This window comes from Perna viridis, chromosome 5 (assembly GCF_037379345.1).
Source record: "Perna viridis isolate PV_CMFRI_1.1 ecotype Kerala chromosome 5, ASM3737934v1, whole genome shotgun sequence".
NCBI lineage: Eukaryota > Metazoa > Mollusca > Bivalvia > Mytilida > Mytilidae > Perna > Perna viridis.
The window spans coordinates 15456734-15483914 of record NC_142449.1 but is presented as its reverse complement, the minus strand read 5'-3'; the positions used below and the strand labels follow the sequence as shown (position 1 = coordinate 15483914).

General features: G+C 33.0%; 2 protein-coding genes across 3 annotated transcripts; both read right to left on the bottom strand.

Annotated features, from left to right (window-relative positions):
- Window positions 1–93: 93 nt before the first annotated feature.
- Window positions 94–18572, bottom strand: LOC148616213 (uncharacterized). Of its 2 annotated transcripts, XM_088583035.1 has the most exons (4): window positions 18476–18565; window positions 5425–5945; window positions 1871–3769; window positions 94–1081 (listed from the first exon to the last, which is right to left on the bottom strand). In XM_088583035.1, exons 3-4 carry the CDS (start codon window positions 2385–2387, stop codon window positions 912–914), a joined length of 687 nt encoding a protein of 228 aa, XP_088439161.1. In that variant the 5' UTR covers window positions 2388–3769; window positions 5425–5945; window positions 18476–18565; the 3' UTR covers window positions 94–911. The 2 variants fall into 2 exon arrangements, with proteins under 2 accessions (XP_088439161.1, XP_088439160.1); XM_088583034.1 differs by lacking the exon at window positions 5425–5945 and having other exon boundaries at window positions 18476–18572.
- On the bottom strand, window positions 3365–3658 carry LOC148616214 (uncharacterized). Its single transcript, XM_088581723.1, has one exon. It carries the CDS (start codon window positions 3656–3658, stop codon window positions 3365–3367), a length of 294 nt encoding a protein of 97 aa, XP_088437849.1.
- Window positions 18573–27181: the final 8609 nt, after the last annotated feature.

Here is a 27181-nt window from a genome sequence, read left to right as displayed (position 1 = left end):
GCTTTTAGTTTTTAGCGGAGCCTGAGTTGCTCATTTTACAATTGTTGCCTTGATTGATTAATTCAAATAGTGGATTGTCTATGGGGTGGTCAATTTTATTAAAGAAATGAATGTAATTGTTGAATGTAAAACGTTGTAAAGAGTTATGTTTGTTGATCTTAAATAAATAAAAGAACGGCACATTTAGAACATAATGGTTAACAGGAAAACAAAGGTAAAAATAATAATAAAAAAACAAACAAACAAACAAACAATGAATAAAATCTTAACAATAAATATACTGATAAAATATCAAAGTCACAGAAGAGATAAACACAGAAACAGCTAGAAAATAATGCAAAATTCATTTTTAACTGTACTTGGTTTTCTATAGTGCATACAAACTCTTAAAAATATTTTAAGAATTTTATCCCTAGCGACACAAGAAATTCCTTTTAAGCTTATTATAATTTTTATTTTATATATGTCTTATAAATATGTATTAAATTCGATTAATTCATGTATCATAGAACAGTGGAAACAAGATCAACAGAATATCAAAGTTTGAAAAAACACTCTGTCAAGGATTTTGACACATAACTTAACATGTCTAAGGAGTGAGCAAGTCGGAAGACTTCATTTAGCAATTGTTGTCATATATGAAATTTTAGTTTATTTTTTTTTAAGTTATTTTTATTACTTTCATAAGTTTCAAGAAAAAAAATCAGTAATGCTTGCACGTTGAAAATTTTCATTAATGCTAAAAGCTTTAGATAATTCAATAAGGCATATTGGAAACTCTGCTATTGTCAATTTTGATTACCGGAACATTATTCGTAAACACTTAGAAAAGCATGAAAACTCATTGTTATAAATTGTGAGATAAAACAAATTCTAAAATGAGAAATTAAAAAGTTTGAAACATATCTCTTTTACGTGGACTTCTCACTCATCTCCATTTGATGACCCACGGATTGTTCACCAATAGACTCTGTTTTGTTGCGCAGTCGGTTACATAGAATAAAAGTGGACAATGCGATACAAATAGTAGCAGTTAAGGCAAAAAGAGCGGCCAAGACTTTCACAGCTGTTGAATTTGTTTCTACAAAAGATGAAAATCATTAGTAAAAAAAATATTATTCCGACCTAGCATGTTTATATTTTTGATTGTGTACATGTTATAAGTTAGAAAGAACTTTAAGAAATGTTTGTTCATTTCGGGTTCAAAAGTTAAATGTTACGAATTGCTACCAGAAGTTGTAATACTAGAGAGACGACGTCAAATATGGGAAGATTTTTTACCGCGATATTTTTCAAACTTAACCTGAAATTTTTTTGTTTTCTTTTTATGTGTTCTTAAAGTTATATAATTTCTTTGCATTTTTTATCTTTTTTTTCTTTTGGTGTGCCCTTTGATTTATTCCATTTTTTGTTCTTTATTGTTTTCTTAGTGGGTGTTTGTTAAATTATACCACGTAACGCCGGCGATTGATTTTTGTATTATCCTATGGACAGTTTCCATAAACTTACGTTCTTCAGCTGATGTCTACTACAGGGATATGGGCAAACGACTTACAAATCAATATCCCAGGCTATAGCTGGAATATGTTGACAAAATGAACAATCAAACGGGTTTGCAAAAAAAAAACAAAACAAAACAAAACAAAACAAAAACAAAAAAAACAAAAACAAAAAAACAAAAAAAACTGCAGTATTCATTCCATGCCTTAAATCGACACAAGTAAAATGATAAAGAGAAGTCAATTAAAACAATGGGGAAATAATCGAACTAATCCATTAATTTGTGTTAACAAAGATAGTGCCGTGTATTTGATTTATTGATAATGAACAGTTGTTATATTAAACATTTGAAAGAAATTAAGGAACTTACCACAGTTTGATAAAGGTTTTGAAGACAGCTGACTCTCCTGAGTTGGGTCAGATGTTTGTAAAAAGCTATGGCAAGTGGGAAGTCCATCAGGGAGGTATTTTGATTTGTTTTCAAGGATGGATGAATACGACTCGTTCAACATGATTGCCATCCCACTGACCATATGCTTGTCTATGTGACAGTGCATAAACCACACCCCAGGGTTGGTTGCATATATTCTGATGATCACGTATCCCCCAAGTGGTACAGCAATTGTATCCTTCCTGACCGGGTCCTCTAAGTTTATACTAGGTATATTTCTATGATCATCCCATGTCTGATTAGCACAAAATGCTGCATTGCAAGAACTTTCATGGTTTAGAAGCGTTTTGCTACAGTTGATGTGTGTCGTTGGGGTAATATTACTACTGTCACTTGATACCTCGGGAAATTCCATTTTCAAGACTTCAAAAGTATGCCCGTGCATGTGAATTGGATGAGTTACGAATGACTTCTTTCCTAAATTCAATAAAATCATTATCACTTCCGAACCCGAATCAAGGTCAAGCTAATGGACACAGTCTTACCCTGTCTCTTCGGTGCAGTTGCTACAATCTGTATTAAGATCGTATGGCTGGATAAGGGCACTGACGGTTGGCTATATGAATTTTCTTCCATTGATGGTTGCATCATTAACAAAAGCAAAATTAAGAAAGTGTGTTTCTGTTTTGTCTGGTCTTACGTCAATAACGTCAAAATTAATTTCATCTGAGTGTGCTCTTGATGATAAATTTGAGACTGGAACGCACTTTTCATTTGGTCAATTTGGATAGGTGAGTAATGGACAGTTAAGGATTTGTAATTCGGCTTTTACTTTGCAACTTTCCGGTCTCTGTGCGTTATCCCCTATTGCGATGTTAGTTATATAGGCTATTCCATAGATATCGTCTTTGACGGCAAGAGTTTTTTTATCTACGATATTGTATGTTGATTGTTCTGCGCAAAGTATATCAATTTCGAAATCGTACCTTTCGGCTGGGTAAATTATTAGTTTATCGACAAAAGTAGGTTTTATTTGCCATCCATCAGTTTCTACTATTTTAGTCTAAGTCCGGGTATTTCTAAAAGAAGAGTGGAGCTTGATGCCGCACTAATTATTCGGAACAGGAAAGGAGAATCATCATTTGCATTCTGTGATAGATTAAACGAACTAAGAATTGGTGTTTCACTACCTTTATAGAAACCCTTACCATTTATCAGTATAGCATGACTGTTTTCGGGTTCTTCCAAAGAATTAAGTTTAAGTAGCGAAACGGGATCATAAACATGGTCATATTCTTGAACTAATACAATTCGTTGATTTGGAAAAGGTACAGTTTCGGTGTGTCGAAGAACGATAAACGCCCCATAAAGACCAGCGTCTCTCTGGTTTCCCATATGAGAGTGGTACCAGTAAGATCCACTAAACCGAGGTGAAAATGTATATTCGTAGCTCTGACCTGGTATAATTGGACACTATGTAACAAAGGCTACCCCATCCATCGCAGGCCAATTCAATTGGTCAATTCCGTGCCAGTGAATTGTTACTGCTTCATTGATTAGCATGTTCTTCACAAGAATAGTTATTCTCTGATTCTGGTATAAAATGATATCAGGACCGGGAAGACTTCCGTTTGCAGTGATGAGGAGTTTCGTCGTTTTGTTCCAACCGTCCGCAATTATCACGTCTTCTATATCTTGCATCTTATCATCTCTTTTTGTATAAAGTTCCCCGTCTTCGATATATACTGGAGATCCATCCTTCGTCATCGTAAATCCGTAGTCAATTTCCAATGAAGTAAAACAATGATCCTCACTTTTCGGACAGTGATATAAAGCAAATACGGTAACCAAGCAGAAGTATAACACATATAGAATCATCTGTAAAGTACAAGAAAGTTGTGTTTGTCATAATGATCAAAATAAATAATGTAACTTTTTAGTTGCATACTAGTATTTAAAGTCACGATGCTGACTGGTCAACGAACTTTCGGACGTTTCAAAAATGTTTAAAAGTACCCTACAACGATTTTAAATAACTTTGCATATTATGAAAGAGAAATATATAGATATTAAAACATTATAAGGGTTTTAGATTGTATGCTCTGGTTTTCAAATATAAGTGTTCAGACAAAGAGAAGAAAGATGGAGTTACAAATAACCTACAAAGCAAAACATTTTTTTCTACCGAGTTCAACTTATAGTTATTTCGAAGTCATCAAAGATTTTGCTATCTCTCTGTTGATGAAACTGTTATCAATATTGATGGTAGAACAGCTTAACAATATTTGTTTAGAAAAATCGAATTTGATATAAATTCTGTGGACGGGGAATTGTAAAAATGGTGCTGTACTTAAACGCAAATAAATTCCCATTAGACTTCACTGCGTATAAAGAGACCGTTATATGTCTTTACAGACTGAGAGTGTGCATGTTTCTTTTGTTTTCTTTTGTTTGATCGTCTTAGTATAAAAACACAAACTTAATCATGGGATGCTAACTTTTTGTTTATCCGGTCCTAGTATCTGAAAAAACAGTGTGCATAAAAATGTAAACCACTCGCTGGCATTAATTTCTGAATAATATGACTTGATTATATATTTGAAGCACGTATAGAAAAACGATTAAATTTCTGTTTTTTTTTCTTTTTTTTTTTTGGCTTAAATGGTGTTTATGTGATCGATCAGTCAGATCACTCCTGGTTTTCGGAAGTGCCTGATATTACGCATGTCTCAGATTATATAATGTTTTTATTGAACAGTCTTCAATGCGGATTGCGTGAAATAGCGCCTAGAACTGCCATCTTGTGGTATGTAGCTCGTCACAATTGCTGGAACTAGTGGCGAAATCATATCAATGACTACAGTTGGTAGCCACTGCTTCTCCACACACGGCATGGAGGAAGCTGAATGACGACTGTTTGCCCGGAGTTGGAAAAAAATGTTTTTGAATGGGTGGCACGACTATTTATGAGGTAGGTATTTTAAAGATACCAATCCACATTAAATTCAGACTGTCTCAATATTGTATAGTGGTAATTCATGGTTCAGAAAAAACCACCAAAAATAATACTTTTAGAATCAACATAGGTGTTGTGAATTTATAATTTGGTCTGTTTTACCAGGGGGGATCCAGGATTTTAGATTGGGGGCGCACAGTTAAAAAATATTTGAGGTTAATTTTTTTTAAAAATATACTTCTACTCAAGAGTGGGTGCAATATAGATATATTTTGTGGTAAAATTAGCGAGAAATTAAAGTTTCATCCTAAAACCGCCTAAATCTACCCTCTAACAACCCATGTTTTGAAAATTTTAGGGGAGCGCACGACCGCCACGCCCCGTCTGAATCCGTCCCTGTTTGCGTTTTATAAATTCTTTATTTCCTGTATTTTCATACTTGCCAATATATAAATGATGAAAATCCTGAAAAAATCGGCGAGGGGTCTGAGCGATGAACGATGACTTTTAGTAACTCTACGTTCGTATGTGGCAGTAGGTTTCACATGATCAAAATAAAAATATACAATATACGTACCATTGTTCGAGTAAAATTTTATCAACATTTCCTGAAGTTATTTATAAAGGCCTGCGTTATTTCTAGATTTTGGAGTACTATCCAAAACAACAACATGAAGATGTTTCAGTCCGCAGTGCTATATCCTTGTCATTGAATTAAGATATGAAGTTTCTATTGCTACTTAAAATCACACGGATATCTCTAATATCAAATAACATATTATGTAATTCAGTTTCAAGTCCCAAACATGCATCCGGGCATATTTTGGTATGTAAAATGAATTACCAAAATAACATCACTGTCATAAAAAAAATTCCAAACTCAATTATTTGTTAAATTGGCGTTTGTCTTCGTTTTAAGATATCTTGGTAGCTTCAAAAGTCGCTACAACACAATCAGCGACAATCACACTGAAAAGAATTTCTTGCAGGAATCGGTGCCAACAGCTATATATCTTTTCCCAAGGGTATTAATGTTGTGGGTTGTTAGGTATATTCATTAGGTAGCTGCATGCTGACTATCAGTAGAGAAGTGATTTGCTGTGATTAAATGAATAAAAACAACACTAAGTATAAATAGATCATGGTTGTCGTTCCTACATCTGACATTTCTTGAAATGTGATATTTGGTACGAAAAAAATTGTAATAAAAGGAAAGCTTAGAATAAAGGAAACTTCCGATTACTGTAACGCAACTAAGTATGTATGAATGAGACAGGCTGCATATATATATTGAATAGGGGCACGCCACTGTGATTGAACAAACCAACAGCCTCGCAAGAGTTGAAGTAATCTGTATACTGTTTTCAATTCATGCTTTTATTTTTTTCTGTTTCATCACAAACATGAAAAATGTTTAACAATTTAAACCAGTACAATCTACTAGGGGCCCGCCCACCAGTCTCGAGTACGGAAGACTCTTGGTTAATTTTCAACCGGATTATTCAAATAGTTTTAAAGACAAAGTGCTTAAAAACAACCTCATTTCAATTTCATAAACTATTTACCCACTTATTATGCTAAAGCTCAAATGTTGAAAATCAAATATTACCATTCTCAATGGAGAAATAGTACTGAGGGAGAATCTTGAGTAATACAAATACATGCACATATATACAGAAACCTGAAGAATAATCAAAGGTTTGTCAAGTTAAGATTTTGTTCGTGTTCATACATGTATTTAATTGTTTGGTTTTAAAAGCCAGCTAACCGACCGGGTTACCCTTAATGTACTTTTGTACATGTATAAAACATACTTGATTTAACAAATGTAGAGTTGTGACGGACCCGTCGTACTTGTACAGTATAATTTATTTACACATAATAACATGTACATAAAGTCATAATGTGACGGTTTTCTATAAATCGGAAATTTAACAAAAAATTATAAGTAAACTTTAAGTATTAAAAAGATTTCATGTGGTAAACATCTTAAAAAAGAGTTATATTTAAATGTGCAATGTTTAAGTATGAAGGTGATTAAAATTATATTTTTATGTACATGTACAAACTTTACTTCATTTGCATGAAGTCATAAAAAATGGTTGAATTAAAAATCACACTAAGAGTTGTCAGTACATGCAGTCTGACATATACATAGCAAAACTAAAAAGCGTTGGAACTAGCTCCTCGGGTATGTACTTACATGTAAACAGTACTTTTATGTGCACATATCTTCTACATGTATAATGTAGAGCCCGAAACTTCATGTTACAGTAAGGAGCAGGTAATTGGACTACCCCAACTTAACAGACTCCTCAATGCCATGTGTTTTGCAACAAAATGTCGAAAAGTTCTATATACATGATATACACATACGTGTATGGAACATTAACTGTTAGAAGAAATGTAAACGGAAGGTCCTTTTTAACCTTGGCACCCAAGTTTTTTTTCTCCAGCAAAATGTGAAGAAATATGGACTATATTCAACTTGTGTTTATTAAGTGCAATTTGAAGAATCTAGACCTACCTCCTGGACTGCTTTATGAGCATTTTTCCATTGGAAATATATTTAACAATTTTAATGAAAAATCGATTCCAGAGCCGCTTTTGAAAACACAATGCCCAAACCTCATATTATCTGTATATATAGCTACTACTACAATGTAAGAGGTTGGAATTCCGTTCCTCCAACCAAGTCAGAAAATAGCTTTTCAGACAACCTCTAGCACTGCTGGAGTAATAAAAAGACCATCAGTTTAGGCAAAAAAATGTTCCTGGTCACATACCGACCCTTCTTCAGACCCCTTACCCAAAATATTTTTACTTGTGATATTGAAAAAAATAATAGTTAAAAAGTCTACCGATTGTCTTTCAGAAAAAATAAGAAAATAAAGACAAAGATGTCTGTTTTTCTTATCCTAGATGGAAAAACAAAAATTAGAAATACTGGTTGTTTATATTTAGAATCGATTGTAAACACACATGACGTGAGTGGATAATCCATTTCAGCACTTAGATACTTTTTCTTTTGACCATCGCCATCAAACCATGGTGGTGGACTAAGTCTAACATTATCAGTTGTTTAGTCTTTGCATATTTGTTTTTTTTTATTGTATACTGAGTTTGGTGTCACTATAATTACTTATTTCATTTTAAAAGTTTTAAATAAAAATAAATCCAAATACCTACCGACTCTACAAAATTTCAGAATGGTGATCAGAAACATAGCTTTATTTATTTTTTTTCGGCCTTGGAGATTTCTGATCAATTGACTGGCATGCACCAATAAGTTGACTTACCTATCTGTCTTACATGCACTTGAAAGTGTTGATTTTATCCCTAAAAGTATTTTGCTGGGTCAAAGATTCAGTAAATGCTGTATGCTGTACAGTATAAGAATACTAAAATCTTGACAGGACGGCCTAATCCAAAAACACACGTCTTGTGTCGTTTTTTTTTTTACGGGGGTACGGTAATAAAACATAAAAAATCTGGATTTTAATTCATGTCAGTCACAAATCCTTAACATATTCTTAAGCTTAATCTTTTTGGTATATTTTGTTGTACGGTGTATATGTTTTTAAAAATGTTAAGATATCAATTCAAAATCTTACAGGACGAACTTTTTCTAACAGGAAATTATCAATTTGGTATCGGATGTGGTAACAAACGGAGTTATAAATGTCTGTCAAAAAGGTTTACATATTCGTGAAGCCTGTATTAAACGGTATATTTTTATATAAAAATAATTTGAGAAAGTTTAAGGGGTAATATATTGACGGGACAGATGATTCCTCTTGCGTCATTTGTACATTTTTTACGGGGTATAGTAACGTCTGTCAAAAAATATGTACCGTATCCTTAAAGCTTTTAATTTGAGCTTCATTTTAATGTATAGATATTTGAAATTATTTTAGAGATAAATCCAAAATCTTGACAGGACGAACTTTTTTCGTGAATAATCTTTATTTACTGACACACATTGTAATTAGACCTACAGCTATACATATGTATTCCTTTCTGTTATTGAGTTAATTTGTGTTACCTGTTAAATAGATTGACTGATAAAGTTACATGTTGTTATAAAAGATTAATTGAAAATAAATAGTGTCTGTCATAGTACGTGGGCTGAGATACCCCCTATGCACCCCACCCAAATCATCAACCGAAATATGATTTTCATGTACCCTTATACCTCCCATTTAGGAATCTTTTTGTAGCCAAAAAATAAACTGAAGTGTTTTATGTTTTTTAGCTTTCCTCTTTGTATACCTCGTTGAGGCAAAAATTCATTTTTATGTTTTTTTTTTTATTCTTCGAACTTTTTCTTTCTACAAAACGATTTAAACTAACGTATATATGTGACATCATGTAGCACAATGTCTCAGCCTGACAATGGTACTGAGAAAGTTGCGGAAACACTTGGGGTTTTTGGGTAAAATGAAAAAAATAATGTACCCCTACCCCCACCGAAAAATCGCTTAAATTGACACATTTTTCCATATCAAAACCCTTAAGAGTATTTATGCTTCAGTAAAAAATGGCTTATTTGGTATTTTCTGTTTAGTATTATCACAATTAACACTTTCGGGGTACTTTTGATGAATTTTCGCGATTTGGTGGTAAGAATTTATCCAAAACAGCGAAAAATGGGATTTTCATTTGCTCAACTGAAACGTCTCAAATTTGGTATCATTCGATAAATAATTTAATTTTCCACATAAATAAACCATGAAAAACTAATTTTCAAAAGAGAGCTTTAAAAAAAATGTTAAAAATACTACCCCTACCCCTAGAAAACTCAATATCAAACAGAATCCTCTTTCACATCATGCATTCCGACACCGTAAAACTCATATTTTAGGCATTCATAATTAAGATAATGAAGTACCAAGCATATCTGATTCATGGACTTAGATTTTCCTTTTGAGGCTACAATTACTGTAAAATCGTAAAAAGGGGAATTTTCAGATTTTCAGAATATCACCCGTGTTTTCCTTTTTTTTCTCCTCACAATATCGTACTTTAAACAAGCTTTTATGTGATACAGTACATTAGTATAGTGTCTTACCATCCAAATGAGCCCAAATAATAATTATTTGAACTTTTCCAAGGCAAGTTAGGCGAAAAATTGCCCCTCACCAAAGAAAAAATACTTCAACATGAACTAAAATGTTCATTTTTGGCATATAATCGGTGTAGAATATACATTTTTGTGCTATTATTTCAATTATCAATGTATCAAACATCTCTTCCCACTTAGATCTGCCCAATGTGAAAGAAAATGACCGTTTATAGCATACACGAATGTACACAATGTCTGTCTGGCATTTATTATGGATATATTCTTGTATCAATCATATCGTCAAGCAAATATGCTTTAATTGTCCCGAAAACAACAAAATATTAAAAAGGGAAATTGAATAAAACTGATTATCACGCATTTTAGCACGTAAATTATATATTTTTTGTTTAAAATATCAACGTTTTCAGATGACATGATTTTGATGACAATGAATAATTGGCATACATGTATCCAACACCATTTAAAAAAATGCTAATCTACCACATATGAATTGTGGGTTTTCACGGAAATTTTAGTGGACATGCGGTACCATTCTTTTGCCTTAATGGCTTGGAAAACGTTAAATTACTTAGATGCTACATAGATGTGTTTGAATATGCAAAAGCTTATTTGAAGTAGGGCACTTGAAAAAATTGCCAATTACCGGTGAAATGGAAGGAAATATAAATTTCCGAAAATTCCCCTTTTTTATGAAAAAAACTTATTATTGCCATATTGAAACACTTTTTACTAAACTATGAAAACTATGAGATTCTTATAGGCTTGTCTGGCACAGGGAACTATCACCTAAAAACGAGTTTTCTAGAGCAGATATTTCGAGTGACGAATTAGTTCTTCATAAAATGCTAAAATGCACCTTCTGACATAATATAATACATAAAAAAGAGCCTCCAATTTATGAATGGTCTTCCTTAAATCAAGCGGAGCATGAGTTGGGGGATGAAAAATGGCATGTTAGGCTGAGGGAAATTTATCAGACACATCACACGTACAGGAAAAAAGTTGTCTCTCCTCCCAGAATCATCAATTCCCTCCAGTAGTAAGTAGTCAACATGCACTTGCAAGGTATGTAATAGACAATAACCTAACCACTCATGTACCCATTCAGGGTGCTTTTATTGTTCAAAGTAGAAGTGGTAAGTATTGTGTCACAACAGTTCCCAAAGAATCATGTCAAAGTCCACCTACAACAACATGTTTCCATATCCTAACAGAAAAAATCCGCATATTATAGGGCTTGAACCTGTTGAAAAAAGAACCGTTGTCAATCTTCACCTACTAGCAAAAACAGTAGTAAGAGAACAAGCAAATCTACTCCAGTATCAAGAAAAAAGTTACAATTTAATTTGCGGACAATCCAGGAAGATGACACTCTGAATGGAACACGTGCATGTATAAATGTCAGTCAAAAAATTACCACACGCTTAACCTACATATGAAGAAGAGGAAACTCGATTACAACGAAGAACATATCCAGGCAGACATTTTAACACAAAGCATACCTTGGGTAGGAACATTAAGACATACATTCAATTTAAAAAAAAAATAGTTTCCACAGAAATTGGGTTTCTAAGACACTTGCCTGGCACTTGTGTTTGGTAATGAAAAATAAATGTGGTCATCGCACAGAAAATTTGAAAAAGTGTCAAGCAAATCAGCACAAATGCATCATACAGGCAAGCACCATTGGGTAACATCAGTCCAAAAAGATAAAAGAAAAACAGGTTTATGTTTTAGATAGTTATTTGATAAATTGACATTTTCTCAGGAAATCCAGTTACCACAGATTTACTCATACATGTAACAAAATACGCGGCTTCTAGTCAAAATCCCAGAAATTCATAGACAATCTAATTTAGTTGATTGTGGTTTATAAGCGATAACAAACACGGTTGACTTCTGTATAAGTGGTTTTACTGGGGTCTTCATATTCAGTACGAAGAAAAATATATGAGAGACCATTTAATTTCATGTTTGGAGAAGGGAGAGTTCAGAATGTTTCCTAAATCACAAATGGGTCAAGTAGGTAAGGTGAAATAAAAAAACTGCAACTGTAGAAATGAATTGAGATTGTGGTGAGGCCGATGGTATTGAGGACATCGTAGGTTGTGACTATAGAAAATGTGGTTAAAAGCTGTAGTGTTTGGAAACACTAATCTCGTGCAGATGCTATGTATGGTTTATTACTCAAACACCATAATGCTATAGTACAGCGAACGAATTCAATACAATTTACATAGATACATAATATACATAAGAAGTTAATTAGTGTACATGTATTGAAAGGAATAATATTGAGTCACATTCATGATGAATTTCTATATACATAAATTTAGAGAACTACCTTGGAGACAACATCTTTGTAATTTGTGGCATAAGTTTATATACATTGTTGAGAACAGAAGGTGATGAGCTATTCATCAAAGCTTTAGATTTAACAATATTTGGTCTTTTAATCATTTTTTTCTGAGAAAAGGATTTTTTCCTGTCACTATCAAACGATGTGCACTTAAACAAATAATGGAACTCATCCCCAATACCTCCCGAATTACATAAATGACATTTTCTATTTTCTCCATTTATATTTTGCCAACGCTCACTTTCAATGGGAAGGTTATTATTCAAGGTTCTAAATCTACAAAGAGTAATCATATTTTTTGTCATCTCAAATTCTAAATATTTTCAAATCCAAAATCTTCTTCTTTGTACAATCTATAATTCAGAGATTCAGGTGATCGAGTTTTTCACTTTCGAGTTCCACGACTGTTGAAATCGGTCTAAAAGGCTTTGCTTAATTGCCAAAAATATCCAAGATTCATTTTATTCGTGTTGTTCGTTCCAAACAAAAGACAAACCACACTCATCCAGTATTGATTTAACCTTTTTTACCCAAAATATTCTATAGCCATGTTTTTAAGAGCAAAATTAAATAAAATTGCAGGTAGCTTTTAGATTTTTCAACAACTAATTTTAGCCAAAAGTTAATGACCCTCAGTTGGATTTTTATTTCCAATGGATATCTGCCTAGTTCCCCGTAAACCATAAAATCTGGGATTGACTTTTGGACATGCATTAGGGTCTTACACAATATTATAACAGTATGATAATCTGTTCCTGCTACCTTCCATGGCTGTGATCAATAAGCAGACGTACGACTGGTAATTTTATTATTCAGCAATCACAATACAACAGCAACGTACAAACAATAAGAAGATAGAAAGAGTCAGAAGACTTCCTTCTTGAGGGCAAACCCTCTTGAACTTAAATCTCTAAAGTTCTCTCTTTAATAAGTTCCTTCTTAGTCCTCTCTTCTAAGTTCCCTATCTCCCTATATATACGAACGATTATGTAAAACAACTATGTATTAGTCAAACTCCTTGTTCATGTCTATGTTATGATGGATTCATTATGTTTATTTCCTCCCTTTTAATTTGTCACTTATTTATTGATATTACCCTCTTAATTATAAATGAATCTGTACAACTACCATTTTCCTCATGCACCTTTATAATCTCAATGGTTGTTTATGTATATGGGTATGTCATGTGTACATGTAACACCCTTTTGATTTGTACAAGTATGTGGTTATAATTTGTTTTATTATCTGTTGTCCACATTGTAATTTCATTATGTACTGGGAGTTATTTTGTACCTGTTCTCATGTTTTGTATAGTTGTTTTACCCCTTGTACATATTAATTTAATCAAAAGTTCACATGATAAAATATCAGTTATAAAGTCACAAAATGTCCATACACTCTCCTCCCTTTCTCGAAGACTAACATTATTTAATCAAGAATGTCTAACCACTGTCCTATCACAATATAGATGCACCCTTTCTATAACAATATTATGTCCAATGGTCCAAACTTCGCAACCGTATAAGAGAATAGGTCGTATAACTCGTACATGGCTCGATTTCCCTTTTCTACGTTTGTCTTTTTCGCTTTTGAGAAGCTACCCGTTCTTGGCAACAATATTCCTAAATAATTGAAACTATCAACCGTATCAAGAGATGCATCATTGTACTTAAAACTTAGTTTTTTAGACATCTTGTCTTTTGAAAAAACAACAACTTTATTTTTGCTAACATTAAGTTTTAAGTTTCCACAATGTGCAATAAACATAAAGTGCATAAAGTTGCTTTCATAGATCGGATTCTGATTCTGATAGTAATACTGTGTCGTCAGCATATAATACAATGAAGAGATTTTAAAAATGGAAGAGTTCAGTTTCAATTTCTTCTGTAAAAAAAATCAGTCCTTGAATGTTTCGATTCTTGAAAAAAAAGTCTTCTAAATCATTGGCATGTATTGTAAAGAGTATAGGTGACAAGTTTTCTCCTTGTCTGACACTAATGTTACAAGAAAAGAAATCTGAATATTCTTTCCCATAAATTAAATAGTCTAGACTCTATATAATTGATACTGAACCTGAAAAACACGGTATAGCACTAAAGACAGGCCTACTTTAATTTACATTAAACAATTACACCAGACACAATTAACAGACACTGTTTATATTCGGTTAATCTTTTAATACTATGATGTCACTTGGTAACACAAATTAACTCAATAACATAAAGGAATGCATATATGTATATTAATGTTATAGGTCTAATTATGTCGATAAATGAATTTCCCCGATAACTTTCTCAAAATTAAACATTTTTTTAAAATCAAAATATACTGTTTAAAGTAGGCTTAACGAATGTAAAACTTTTTTGACAGACATTTATCACTTATAAATATCATATTAAAATATCATTGTTTCTCCCACATCCGATACCAAATTGAAAATTTCCTGCTAGAAAAAGTTCGTCCTGTGAAATTCTGAACTGAATTCTGAATATGTTTCAGACATATACGCCGTACATCAAAATATACCAAAAACTCTAAGCTTTAAGAATATGTTAAGGATTTGTGACAGACATGTATTAAAATCCAGATATTTGATGTTTTCTTACCGTACCCCGTCAAAAAAAGACTCAAATCACGTATCACAGAACAAGTCCGTCCTGTCAAGCTTTTCTACTGATTCACAATAAAATAATTTTTATATCGAAATGTAGCTTTTAGTATAAGCTTTAAGAAAAAGTGCGCATTATTTGTCAAACATGACACATTTTATGAACTTCATCCATCAACTTGTCCCCCTTTTCATCATAATTTTCTTGTCGGCAAAAGTTCGCTTTATTATTCGACATTTTCCAAAAAAATGAATGATTTAAAAGCTCCTTTATTCTTCCTTAGAAATCCTTTTAATTTTTTGAATGCCATTAAATAAAACAAAATTTATAGCAAAAAAAAATGTACCGGAAAATGCCCTCCTGTTTTTAGACCAACCCTCGATCTTCCTGAGAAAAATCACTCATGAATAACATTTTTATTCTTCATTTGTCAAATGTTAGTGCGTACTTTGTAACTGTGTCGATCGTGTCGATTAAAAAAAAACATGTTTTAATTTATATATAACCTGTATATATCACTTATTTAAGACTTTCAACAAAGAAAGATATTGGAAAATTACGACTTTCAGGGTTAGAAGAAGTATTTTACAAATTAATAATTGTAGAACGTAAAAGAAAGATGTTACAGAAAAAGAAACGACATTAAGCAAAGAAAGATACGTATATGTACAAACTACAAGTCACAGTGCTAAAAAATGTATTTCACGAATTAACATTTAAACAATCTTCGATTAACGAAGAAAGAAAATGCAGAGAACAAATGAGCAAGCAACAAAGTTAAAAGAAACGCGTTAATATATTTATGGCGGATATCTCCTTCCATACCAATCGACATTAAACCACCTGTTAATGCTTTTAATGAATTTAATGAATGAACGTTGGCACATGACTACTATAACTGATTATAATTTCCCCCGAATACACCATGACCCTCATTCACCGGTATGAATATACCCGGGGACTGTGTAAACACTTCGATGCTTTACACCGTCCATGAGAGACCCCAAATGATAGCCAAGGGCGTTAAGAAACCCCTCAGTCCGTCATGAATTACAAATACTACATATGAGTGCAAACCGGGTCTAACAGTATTGAGTATTTATGTTAGCACGAAACCAAGTATAGGAATAGTCAGCTGATAGTCAGCGTCTCTCATATCGTGCAAATGATTGGCTAAAACTGTGTTACGAAAGATTTTTGGGAGATTTTAGTGGTTTATATCAACAAAGACAGTCGAGTTATCAACTCAATTATCTGCTAGAAGCAACGATATTCAGCCTTATAATGCATGAAATGACGGGTGTAACGAATATACGGCAAGTACTATCGTTTTCAACTTTATTACAGTGTTATTTAAACAACACGATTCTGCAACACTCGTGGTGGCAAATATAAACTTTTCTGATATGACCTCTTCATATCGTCAAACAGTATATGTCGGTACAACACCCACCTTTAGCACCTGCGCGCTGTCTGTTTTCTTTCGCTGTCGCTTCGAGACAAAACACTCATTTAAAAACGTTTACGCGATGGTTTAACGGCTGAGAGGCTACCTAATACTATACTGATACTGATACTTATTCAATAGATGGTTTACTTGGATATGTGGTTTTATTTCTTAATTTATCCAGCTTCCATACGGGGGAGGTTGAACGGACAGCCGTTATTTTGGCTAGCCTGGGGAATTTTTCACAAAAATTACCGTATTTGTCATATTAGTAAAGAATCAATTCCTTCCGGGGATAGATTTGTACTCATTTTAACATGGGTTAGGCATTTATATTCTCATTTAACACCTGGCTGTCGCTCGGTGTTAAATAATCGAATATAAATGCCAAACACATGTTAAAATGAGTACAAATCTACCCCTTCACGAATTATTTCTTAAATACACGTCGGGTGAAGAGCAATGAAGACCGCATTCTGGAGAGATATTTTATATGAAGCGTTCGTTCCCAGAGAATTTCCAAAGAGGAAGGAAGAATGTGTGTAAATGTCTTACTTTTGTTCTGAGCATTAAGGATTAATTGAAATCGAAAGTGAGTATACTATAGATTATTATCCAAGGTTTACAAGAACTAAGGTGCATTGGTTTTATGAACATCAAGGATAAATTTAAATCTAAGTTGCGTACATGATTACCTAAAATATGTATTTGTAGCGTAATTGTATTTTGTGAAAAATTAAAATTATGATGTTTCAATATGAATACTGATATGTACATGTATGCATATGAATTTTCTGATTTTGATGGTAATTATTTTGAAGGTTTCTGGATGAAAATTTCTATTTTTGCTAATCGTTAGAATTGGTCATCAAATGATATGCTTTATTATTTAATTACTCCGCTGAGGGGAAAAGCTTAAGAATATATTTCGTATTTGCCTTATCAATCTGTTCATGGTTTTACACTCTTGTATTGTCTTGAATCATCAAGTATAAATGAAAAACTGAGGAAATGACTTTGATCCTGAACAGAAGAAGTGATATGGACAATGACAAGAAAGGGGTTCAAATCCATTTATCAGATGCCGATTTGCAAAATTTATGCATGGACAATTGGACAGATTAGGTTTCAAATTCCATACCAATATAAATGAGTAATTACCTGATCTCTTGTTATATTAACATATTGTCATACTGAGATAATGTTAACAGATTTTCTTTAGAAAAAAGCGCATGAAACTGAAATTTTGGCATAGCGCCTAAAACTGAAAGTTGGTAACTTTGGAAAAAAATCAGCAAAGCGGAAAGAAATGTAAACTTGATCTGTAACTCATTAGGGTAGACTAACATACCAAAAAATCAGCTCAATATCTGCAAGCAAAAAAATGCGGAAAACTTCATTTTTTTCTGTACAGATGGACACACCATAACGATCCACGAGTTCATGATGACGACCATAAAATTTCTGTAGTGATGACTTTAATCTTGTAGCAACATAAACCTGTTCCTGAAGCCTAATTGCAAGAAGTCTAGCGTGGTACAAAAAGTACACGTAGTTATGGCAAGCTCAAGTATAACGTATGATATGAAAACGCCATACACAGGTGATGAAGGGATATTGCCACTGATGGAAGAAATGTTGACAATACAGAATGCGATGTGAATATACATGTAATAACTTAAACTCGGTTAGGTTAAGAATCTGTTTATTTCTAGCCCAGAAAGAGAAGAGGAAAATTAACACTTGAATTATTGCTAATGTTTTATTTTTTGTTCAGTTGATGTATATATGTTTTTTAGTGTAACACAAATGACACACTGTGCAAATCAAATGGACGATGAATTTGTACAAAAGTAGAGCATCCTCCTCTGTTAGGTATGCAAACCGTTTCTTTTTTGTTGTTTTTTGTTTTTTTTGTTTTTGTCAAGCAGGGCTATATTTTAGAGTTAAACGGTCTGCTTGTGTATCCACGAAACACCATGTGTAAGACAAAGCTCGAATACAAAAGGGAGATAATATTTTAGACGAATACAAATCTCAAAGTAATTGCGTATTGTATGTTTAAGTTTTTTTTCATTTTATGACAGAATGACATCAAAATTATATTTAAAGTAAAAATCTCCTTACCGTTCTAGAGTAGATTTTACCTTTACTTGAATGTCTCAATACATCGTGTGGTGTCGTGTAAAAGTATATATAAGAACCCGCTTCTTGAATGAAAAAGATTTTAACAAAGAATAAAAGGATGGGCATTCCGAGAACTTTAAAAACTGACCCTGACATTCTAAGAACATTAAAAAAAAATATATATATATTTAGTTATCAATAATGTCACCGAATTATTGTGTGGGTATTAAATCCTTATCCAATTAACCATAAATTAAAGTGTAACATTGATCTGTAGCTTTATGATACCGTCGTTGCACTGTCGGGAGAAATATTGGGAATAGGTTTCTTTGATAATGCATCTAATTAACTATCAATTGTTCCATTCAGTCGCTGCATGTAGAATCTAAATACTCCTTTGAGCTTTCTTAGCAGAAACATTTATCAAACCCTTAAGGTCTTCTCCATTACGCAATGCTACATGCAGTGCATCCCATGGAACAAAACGAATGAAACAACTGTGGTAATAGATTGTATAGTATTACTATTTGACCACAAATGATAGAAACCGGAGCAGTCATCTATCTGTCAGTATTTGTTGCAAAATGTGATAAACAGTTGATCAATAACAAGTGTGTATTATTTTTTTTAATGAAGGGCACCGTATCTTAGCATAGAATAGGCTGTGGCCGATCACAATGAAGTGATCTTTGTTCTCATTTAGAACCATTACCAACTCTGAACGAGAAACAAAATGAGTGTAGGTTTTAGAGCATTTTGAAATAGACAGTTGCAATATTTGTGAAAGTAATGAAATGTACTAAAGTATTCTGAAAGCTCGCCTTTGTACCAGCTGCATAATTTTGTTGCATGCGCCTGAATAATTAAAGACTTACAAAGAGGCAGGAAAGGAATACCTTATTTGATCCCTATTTATTGTTCCTGACTGTTATACTTTTGTGCGTGTTCTATTACTTAACTTTCATTCTAGATTAATGAAAACATTTTGGCAAATATTTTCGTAGTAGATAGGAAGACAGAGAAAGATATCAGCAAACCCTCAAGTGTTTATAACTCATTAAAAAAGATCTTTAGGATATTCAGGCCCGTAAAATTTGCAAAACCTTTAGACATGTTCGCCATACTTATTTTTGTAATACTCGTATGTCATGGAAACTGACTTTTTCCTTCATGTTGTCATATATATATATCGAGATTTTTTTCTGACTGAACATTGCATATAATTAGTGTCTGTCTTTCTCGTCCATTGATCTCCACGTTGTGAGGATTTCATAAGAAGGAAAAATTGTTAACTAGCGGTCGGAGGTGATTTATGCATGTTGGAACGCCACTTTATTTTCTTCTTCAGAAACAGTTACAGACCACATAACCAGTCTTAGTTTGTTATTTGGTCTTTGCACTTTTGAGATAAATAGTATATAGATTGTGTATGAAATTTAGACTTTGTAATAAGTTATCGATCCGCTTGATTTTATTTTATTTACTTAATTTTAGCGAGAGATGAATTAAAAATTGAATATCTGCATAGGCATATTTACTATAACCTCATATATACTGGACTTTTTGTAACATCCGATATGAAAAACAGAAGCTATATACATGTAATTAGTAATCAAGATCATCGCCCATACCACTCTGTCCCAACTTAACACCCTCAACTCCCTTCAAACCGCTGAATAAAATTCAACGAAACTTTCATTTTTTTTGCCACTGTGCGCCGCCTATTTTGCGAGCTAAATATATTGAGATAAAATTTTCAAACCTAAGCAATGTCAAACTTCAGTATGACGATTGTTTTACCATATGACTTCCAGGGAAGAACAGGGGGTAACCATGAGCTATGTTCAGTTTTCTAGCTCAATTTAAATTCATTTTGGGATATCATTTACTATATAAAAAACGTCCCAGTGCGCTTACATAATAATATACACATACACAAATAAATATAAACCGCTAAATAACTTATCGCTAGATATCCGCATGGATAATTTATCTTCTTCGAAATCAAAATAGAATTCCAAGAAATTAATATCTAAACCAAGATTTTTAAATCTTAAATAGGATATGAACTAGCATATGTAATGTATATACAACCTTAACCCACTTAACGATTAACGATTGAACGAATTTAAAAAAAAATAAAGTTATAATACTGAAAATGGGGAAAATGTAATTATAGTGACCCATTTGCAACTTCAGATGGTTCTATTGTTAGTTACTTTGTATTCAATTAAGAAAAAAATTGTATGTGTACAGTGGATACCACGTTTAATCTCGTCAAAATTATCACGGTTTGTCAGGGTTGTCCCACTGACTTCAGAATTATCACGGTTCGTCAGGGTTGTCCCACTGACAACTTTAGAACTATCCAGTTTTAATATATTTCATTCAGGAAAAAGTGGTACAGTACATTACCGCAAAACATGCCTAAAACGATTTGAAAACAAGCGCAGCGTTGCTGATTTTAACTTCTATTTTATGTACTTACTATGTATACATTCATGCTCTAATGTATAACAAGGTGTTATTGTAGTGAGAAATAATAATAAAAAAGTACATGTATATGTAATTTAGTTCAGAGGAATTGAATAGTTTAATTCAAAATAAATATGAAAAAAATAATGTACGAGTTGACATGTGTCTGGGCTTAGAGCGATTCCTGACAATGCTAGTACAATTTATGACGATACCTTAATTCTCTAGTAAGAGCTATAAATATTCAATACCCATTAACTCCACTATTTTAAGTACTTAATATTCTTCCGCGAAAGTTGATTTACATCTGAAAATATGTTTTTTAAATGAATGATATTAGTTTGACTGTCTGGAATACGACCGCTTATTCGTGTCAAATAGAAAAGAATCGTTTTACGGTTTATCAATTATTCTAAATCCGTTTCTTTGAGCCTCATCTTTGAATGGCGTTAATCATTCACCTTAGGTCCCATGTCCCATTAAAACCTATTTACATGTAAGCAAATCTCATGTTACTTTTGAGTTCGCCTGGTCGTAGGCCATGTGAGCTATTGTCATCACTTAAAATACAGCATAGCGGTCGGACACCAGATTTTTGCATATATCTCAAAAAGCGTTAGGATTAATCAAATTCTGATGGGGTAAAAGTGTTAAGCATAATGAGATCTGTTATTAATTTTTTGTGAAAATCAATTGACTCATGGAGTTTAGCCCTTTTGGAATGTGTTTTTTTTACTGTTTTTGATGTTATTACTTTAAAAAATTTCCCCCTCAGAATCTACTGTACATAATTTAATGAAAGTTGATATTACTGTTTTTAGGGTGTCCTGCACTGTTTGGATTTTTGATGGGTGGAAAAAAATGGCCGCTGTTACTAAAATATATAACATAGGGGTCGAAATACAATTTTCTGCAAATAACTCAAAAGCCGTTAAATTTGGCAAAATTCTGATGAAGAGGGATATTGTTATCCATCAGAAGACGGAACTTCGCCGAAATTTTCAAAATGATTTGTTGCCTGTTACAGGATTTATGGCCCCTGAAACAGATTATTTGTCGTTTTTTTTACGTGTACAACTCTCTGAAACCTATCGCAACAAAATTTAATATAAGTTGGCATCTTATTTTAGGGTTTCCTCCACAAACTGATTATTTAAATTTTGTACCCACCAATTTTTAGATAATGGGGTACAATGTGGTTCTGGAAGCACACTGAAAGCAGAACTTTTAAAAATAGCTTAAATTTAATTTCAAAATATTGTATAAAATTGTATCCAAACCAGTTTATGTGTCCATAAAGAACTTGATTCGGGGCGTATCACTCCTCAAGCGTATCGGCTTCACCTTAACATTTTGAAGTAGATAACAAAAGGATAAAATTAAGCTATTTGTAAACTGGAGTGGGGTTTGCGACCCAAAAATGCTTTACTGGAAGGAGGGTCAGGCGAGCGATTTATCTAAAATATTTTACAAAGTTGCATGTTAAAATAATGGAGGTCTTGCGATTAAATTTTCTCTCTAAAACAAATACCTAGAGAAAACACCAGTTTGAGTTTTTTATTGTAATAAACGCATTACCATTCGTACCCTGGTGGCTGTGCCCTTCTCCGAATTGGGTAGTTTCCTAAATGATATGCTCCTACAAAAGATTTCCGAGATTCGTTCGACGAAAATTTCCGAAAACATATCTATTCTAGTGCTAGAATTTGAATAAACCAATAATCGAATAATGACTTCGTGTTTATGAGGGGCGGACAGTATTTTTGTCTATACTGACTAATTAAATTGATAAATTTATTACTTTTTCCGACGCAGTCGGTATAGTTTCGCTTTTTATCCTTTGACCTTAAAGGCGCTCTTCCATGGAAACGCAAGTCACCTCATCGCAATTCTGTTTTCCGATTGGCCAAATACTGATAACTTAGTTGAGTTCGAAAGAGTGTATTGAAAATTAAAATTGTGTGCCATGTGTTATTTCCTGAATGTAAAGTAGAAAATTATAAAAAGAACAAATTTTACTGCGTCGACTACCTGTATTTTTAAAGATAGTACTTGTTTTATCTTAAGCCATATTTTTCTACAGTGTTATCACTGAAATTGTTTCAAAATCTGCGAGGCATGATGAAAGACGCGGTTAAGACTAATGTGAGTAACTGATTCGTAATAAATGTTGATGTTTAGTAAAGGTTATATTGTTTAACAAAGGGTTATGTTTATATTTCACTTAACATTATGAAAGACTACCTTCCAGATTTGTTTTTCCTTGTTATATACTTCAGTTTGGTTTATTGTATAATTAATTAAATCCCTTCCATGTATTAAGTAGCAGTCTTTATAAATATCAAAAGTGATTCATGCATGTCAAAAACCCACTGGATTAACTTTTTATTTCTAATTCAGATTATTTAAAAACAATTACTGACCGCACAACCAGCCTTAGTTTTTCATTGGGCTGTTGCACTATTGAGATATAATTTATATAGATTGTACATGAAATTAGCACTTTGCAAGAATTATCGTTCTTGATTTTGTTCGATTTGGTTGATTTTAGTGGGCGATAAATGAATGATTTCTCAAAAGTACAGATTTTAATATGTAAAGGACAACTGTTAAGTAAAAATATAGCATATGATGATTGAAAAAAAACATTGTTTGATCGGTGGGTTTTTCTTCACCATCAATCACTTTAATGTGGACAGTATCTGAATTTTATATGGACTGGTAATTAAATACTTGTATGTAATAAACTATTTCAAACTGTAGTTCAGGACAATGATATTCTAAAGAAATAAATATCATTCAAAACATCTTTTCAGTGTTAATGTATAGATACATGCTTACACTCCCGGAGTACCTGCTTAATTCAAGGCTGTCCGTCTGTCCGAATAAGGGACATTGTGTGCCCAGCTGCCACCAGCTTTGAAATGTTGTAGGATGTTTATACACATTAGTTGCTGATCCTAGAGGGTGCAGGGGGTTGACACCCCCTTTTTATTTGAAAATTTCTCATTTTCATGTGTAAAATTGACGAAAAATGGCAAATAATGTCCTAGCACCCCCTTTTTCTAGGAACATCGGATCCGCCCCTACACATGTTCTATTTGGCGAACAGGGTCAAAGTAATTTGATTTCCGTAAAATATTGCCAAAATCAGAGGTAATTAAACATAGCAATTTTGATACTCAATAGAAGTAATAATAAGAGATACATTATATTTACATGGTTTAGTTGGCTATTTCCTTCATACGTTTATGAGCTACTGCTTTGAAATTTTGTACGATGTTTATATACATAAAGGAGGTGTACAGGGCATCAGAACTTTGGTTTTCATAAAATATTTCCGAAATTACAGCTCATAGTTGAATTTCGAAATTCCAATACTCAATAGTTGTAAAAGGCAGTACTTGGTTTGTCCAGTTGTCTATTTTTAAGCTTGTAAGATTTTTAATGGCATCTTTGAATGTTTGCAGGATGTTCATACACATAATTAAGACATACAGGGCCAGACACTTTGTATTATATATAGTCCCCGGCAGGGCCAAAGATTTTTATATATATTTGTTGTAAAATTTTCCAAAAATTATAAGGATAATTAGATTAGATGAAATATTTCACAGAGGTACATGACACGTTTTCGGACTATCTAAATTCCGTACTTTGAAGAAAAGTTTTTTTTTGTGTTATACCTGTATTTGCCGAGGCATCATTCGTGTCACCCAGACACAAAAAATAATCAGTCTTAATTCGGATATTTTAACCTAAAGCGTTCCAATGCATAGTGCTGGGCATCTCTCTTCCTAATTTGTTGTAGGAGACCATAATAAAAGTGCTGAAGTTTTATTGTGTGCTGTTTGTTGTCCTTCAGTTCACTTTTATAAATGTAGTTGTATCTCACTCAGTTGTCTACATAGTGTATGTCATATATATATATATATAGAAAGGTCTGAAAAATTCCCAACGCTGTTAGAACTGTCAAATTTGCGATGCAAATTTTTTGTCGTTCCCTCCGCGGGACTCGAACTCGTACTGCTGTGACGTCTATGGCAACACCGCCTGCACAAAGTCCAGCGCCCTAGACCACTCGGCCAGCTAGGCTATATAAAAATATAGCTTTCGCTGGCCGGGTCATTCCTCCTCATAGGATTAATCTAGGGCTGTTTAAATGTTTCTATTGCAATTGCAATTGCCCTGTATAAATTATGGTTGCTAAAACCTCCTGTTGTATTAAAGGGGCAATTTACATTGTATTTTAAGTCATCAGTTAATAAATAAAGGGGCAATTTACATTGTATTTTAAGTCATCAGTTAATAAATATTTATTAACTGATGACTTAAAATACAATGTAAATTGCCCCTTTAATACAACAGGAGGTTTTAGCAACCATAATTTATACAGGGCAATTGCCCTGTATTAATTTAATACAGGGCACATGCCCTGTATTAATTCTGGCCCTGTATAAAAGTTAAACTTGTCCGCCATTTTGTTTGAAAATCTGATTTACCATGTAGATTTGTCCTTTGTTTTTTTTTCCAGTCAATTCCTTGACAATTTAAAAAAAAATGTCTTTTTTTCATACATTTAATTGATCTACATGTATGTTTCATAAAGGGATCACTTTATGGCTAAGTTCTATATGTGAAAAAAAAAACACATTAACACACAAAAAATCACAACTGTATAATGATCTACACATTAATAAAATTCGTGGGAAAAGCTAAAGAATGCATTAAAAACCTAATTTGAGAACGTATCAGCAAACTTGGTATATTAATATAGATCTATGTAGAAAAGAACAGTTGGGGTGAATAAATTCATCAAGAGATCTGGAGTGTTACAGTCTTCACTAGGAAATATGTCATACTGAGCTGTATTTAAAGGTTTGTACAGATAACTCCTGTTATTTTAAGTCATCAGTTAATAAAGGGATCATAAAATGGTTATTTTCATATTAATCCTGTATTATGTCCTCGTACAGTCGTATTGGGTTTCGACCACTTGTATTGCAAGTGATCTCAACCCAATACGACTGTACTTGGACATAATACAGGATTAATATGAAAATAACCATTTAATAACCCTATAATATAAACGTCTAAATATGTTTAACATCATCAGAAGATGGTAAAATTTAAATTGAATATTTCGAGATATCCTTCCTCAGCATAAAACTCGATATATATATAACGTCTCAGAATGTGACGACTCTATTCGCTACACTGCTCCATCGGATCAAATTGATACAGGGAAGATATATATATATTTCCTGATTTCACCATGTACATTTATTTTAATTTAACTTCTGTTTTGATGACTATGTATTCCTTTTCCGATTTTGCATTTTGGTTGACACAGGATTGTTTTGACCTGAATGGAAGTGGTAAAAAACATATGACACGGGTTGTGTCCTTATTTTCATCACTACAGAAGTTTTATGGTCGTAATCATAAAGTCGTGGATCCTTATGGTGTATCCATCTGCGCCATGAAAACTGATTTATTCAACGTGTCATTGTTTTCCTTTCCTCTTTCGTCGACCCCGGACTCGACTTTTTATGAGCAACTCGGCGGGTGTTTCTAGAAAAGCAGAGAACGTTTACACTACCGGTGCATCTGGTCCATACTCCCAGTTTTTTTTGTGGAGTCCGAGTTGCTCATCTGCTTTTGTTACTTTGTATGTATGATTTTAGTTACTTCACGTTCTTAGTTTTATATGTCTGATCTTTGTCCCTGGATTACATTCTTTTGATTACCGCTATAACCTTGTTTTCCTTGATGACTCCACTTGATATTACACTACCACATCAGCAGTTGAACATGAAATCAGGAACGTCACACATTGCTGCTATTTTTAGAACATACATATACAAATATATAGCAATTGACAGAAAGTCTTTCCATTTTGTAAAAAATGAGTCTAAATCATAGTCTAAATATATCAAAGAAGTTGTTGTCAAAAGGTTTGGACAACATATTTTTACAATGTCGAGTTTATATACTTCAAGACAGTCGGAATACCAAGGAAATTGATTGCCCCCTCTGCTATCCCTTGATTATTCTTAAAACACCGGACCCCAAACAGCAATCGGTACATTTTTTTTTATTGACAACACAATTACAGAATATGACTTATTCATGACAATATGAACATCATCATATGCCTTAATAGTAATCTTACACTATCCAATCCTACAAGTCCTTAAAGTCGTGAAGGTTTGTGGACACGGGACAACA

Excerpts from the sequence above, each read along its gene's own strand:
- LOC148616213 (XM_088583034.1), bottom strand. The coding sequence starts at position 2,387 with ATGATTTTATTGAATTTAGGAAAGAAGTCATTCGTAACTCATCCAATT. Across the intron at positions 1,082-1,870 it reads AAAACCTTTATCAAACTGTG|AAACAAATTCAACAGCTGTG; the intron begins GTAAGTTCCTTA and ends CATCTTTTGTAG.
- LOC148616214 (XM_088581723.1), bottom strand. The coding sequence starts at position 3,658 with ATGACGAAGGATGGATCTCCAGTATATATCGAAGACGGGGAACTTTAT.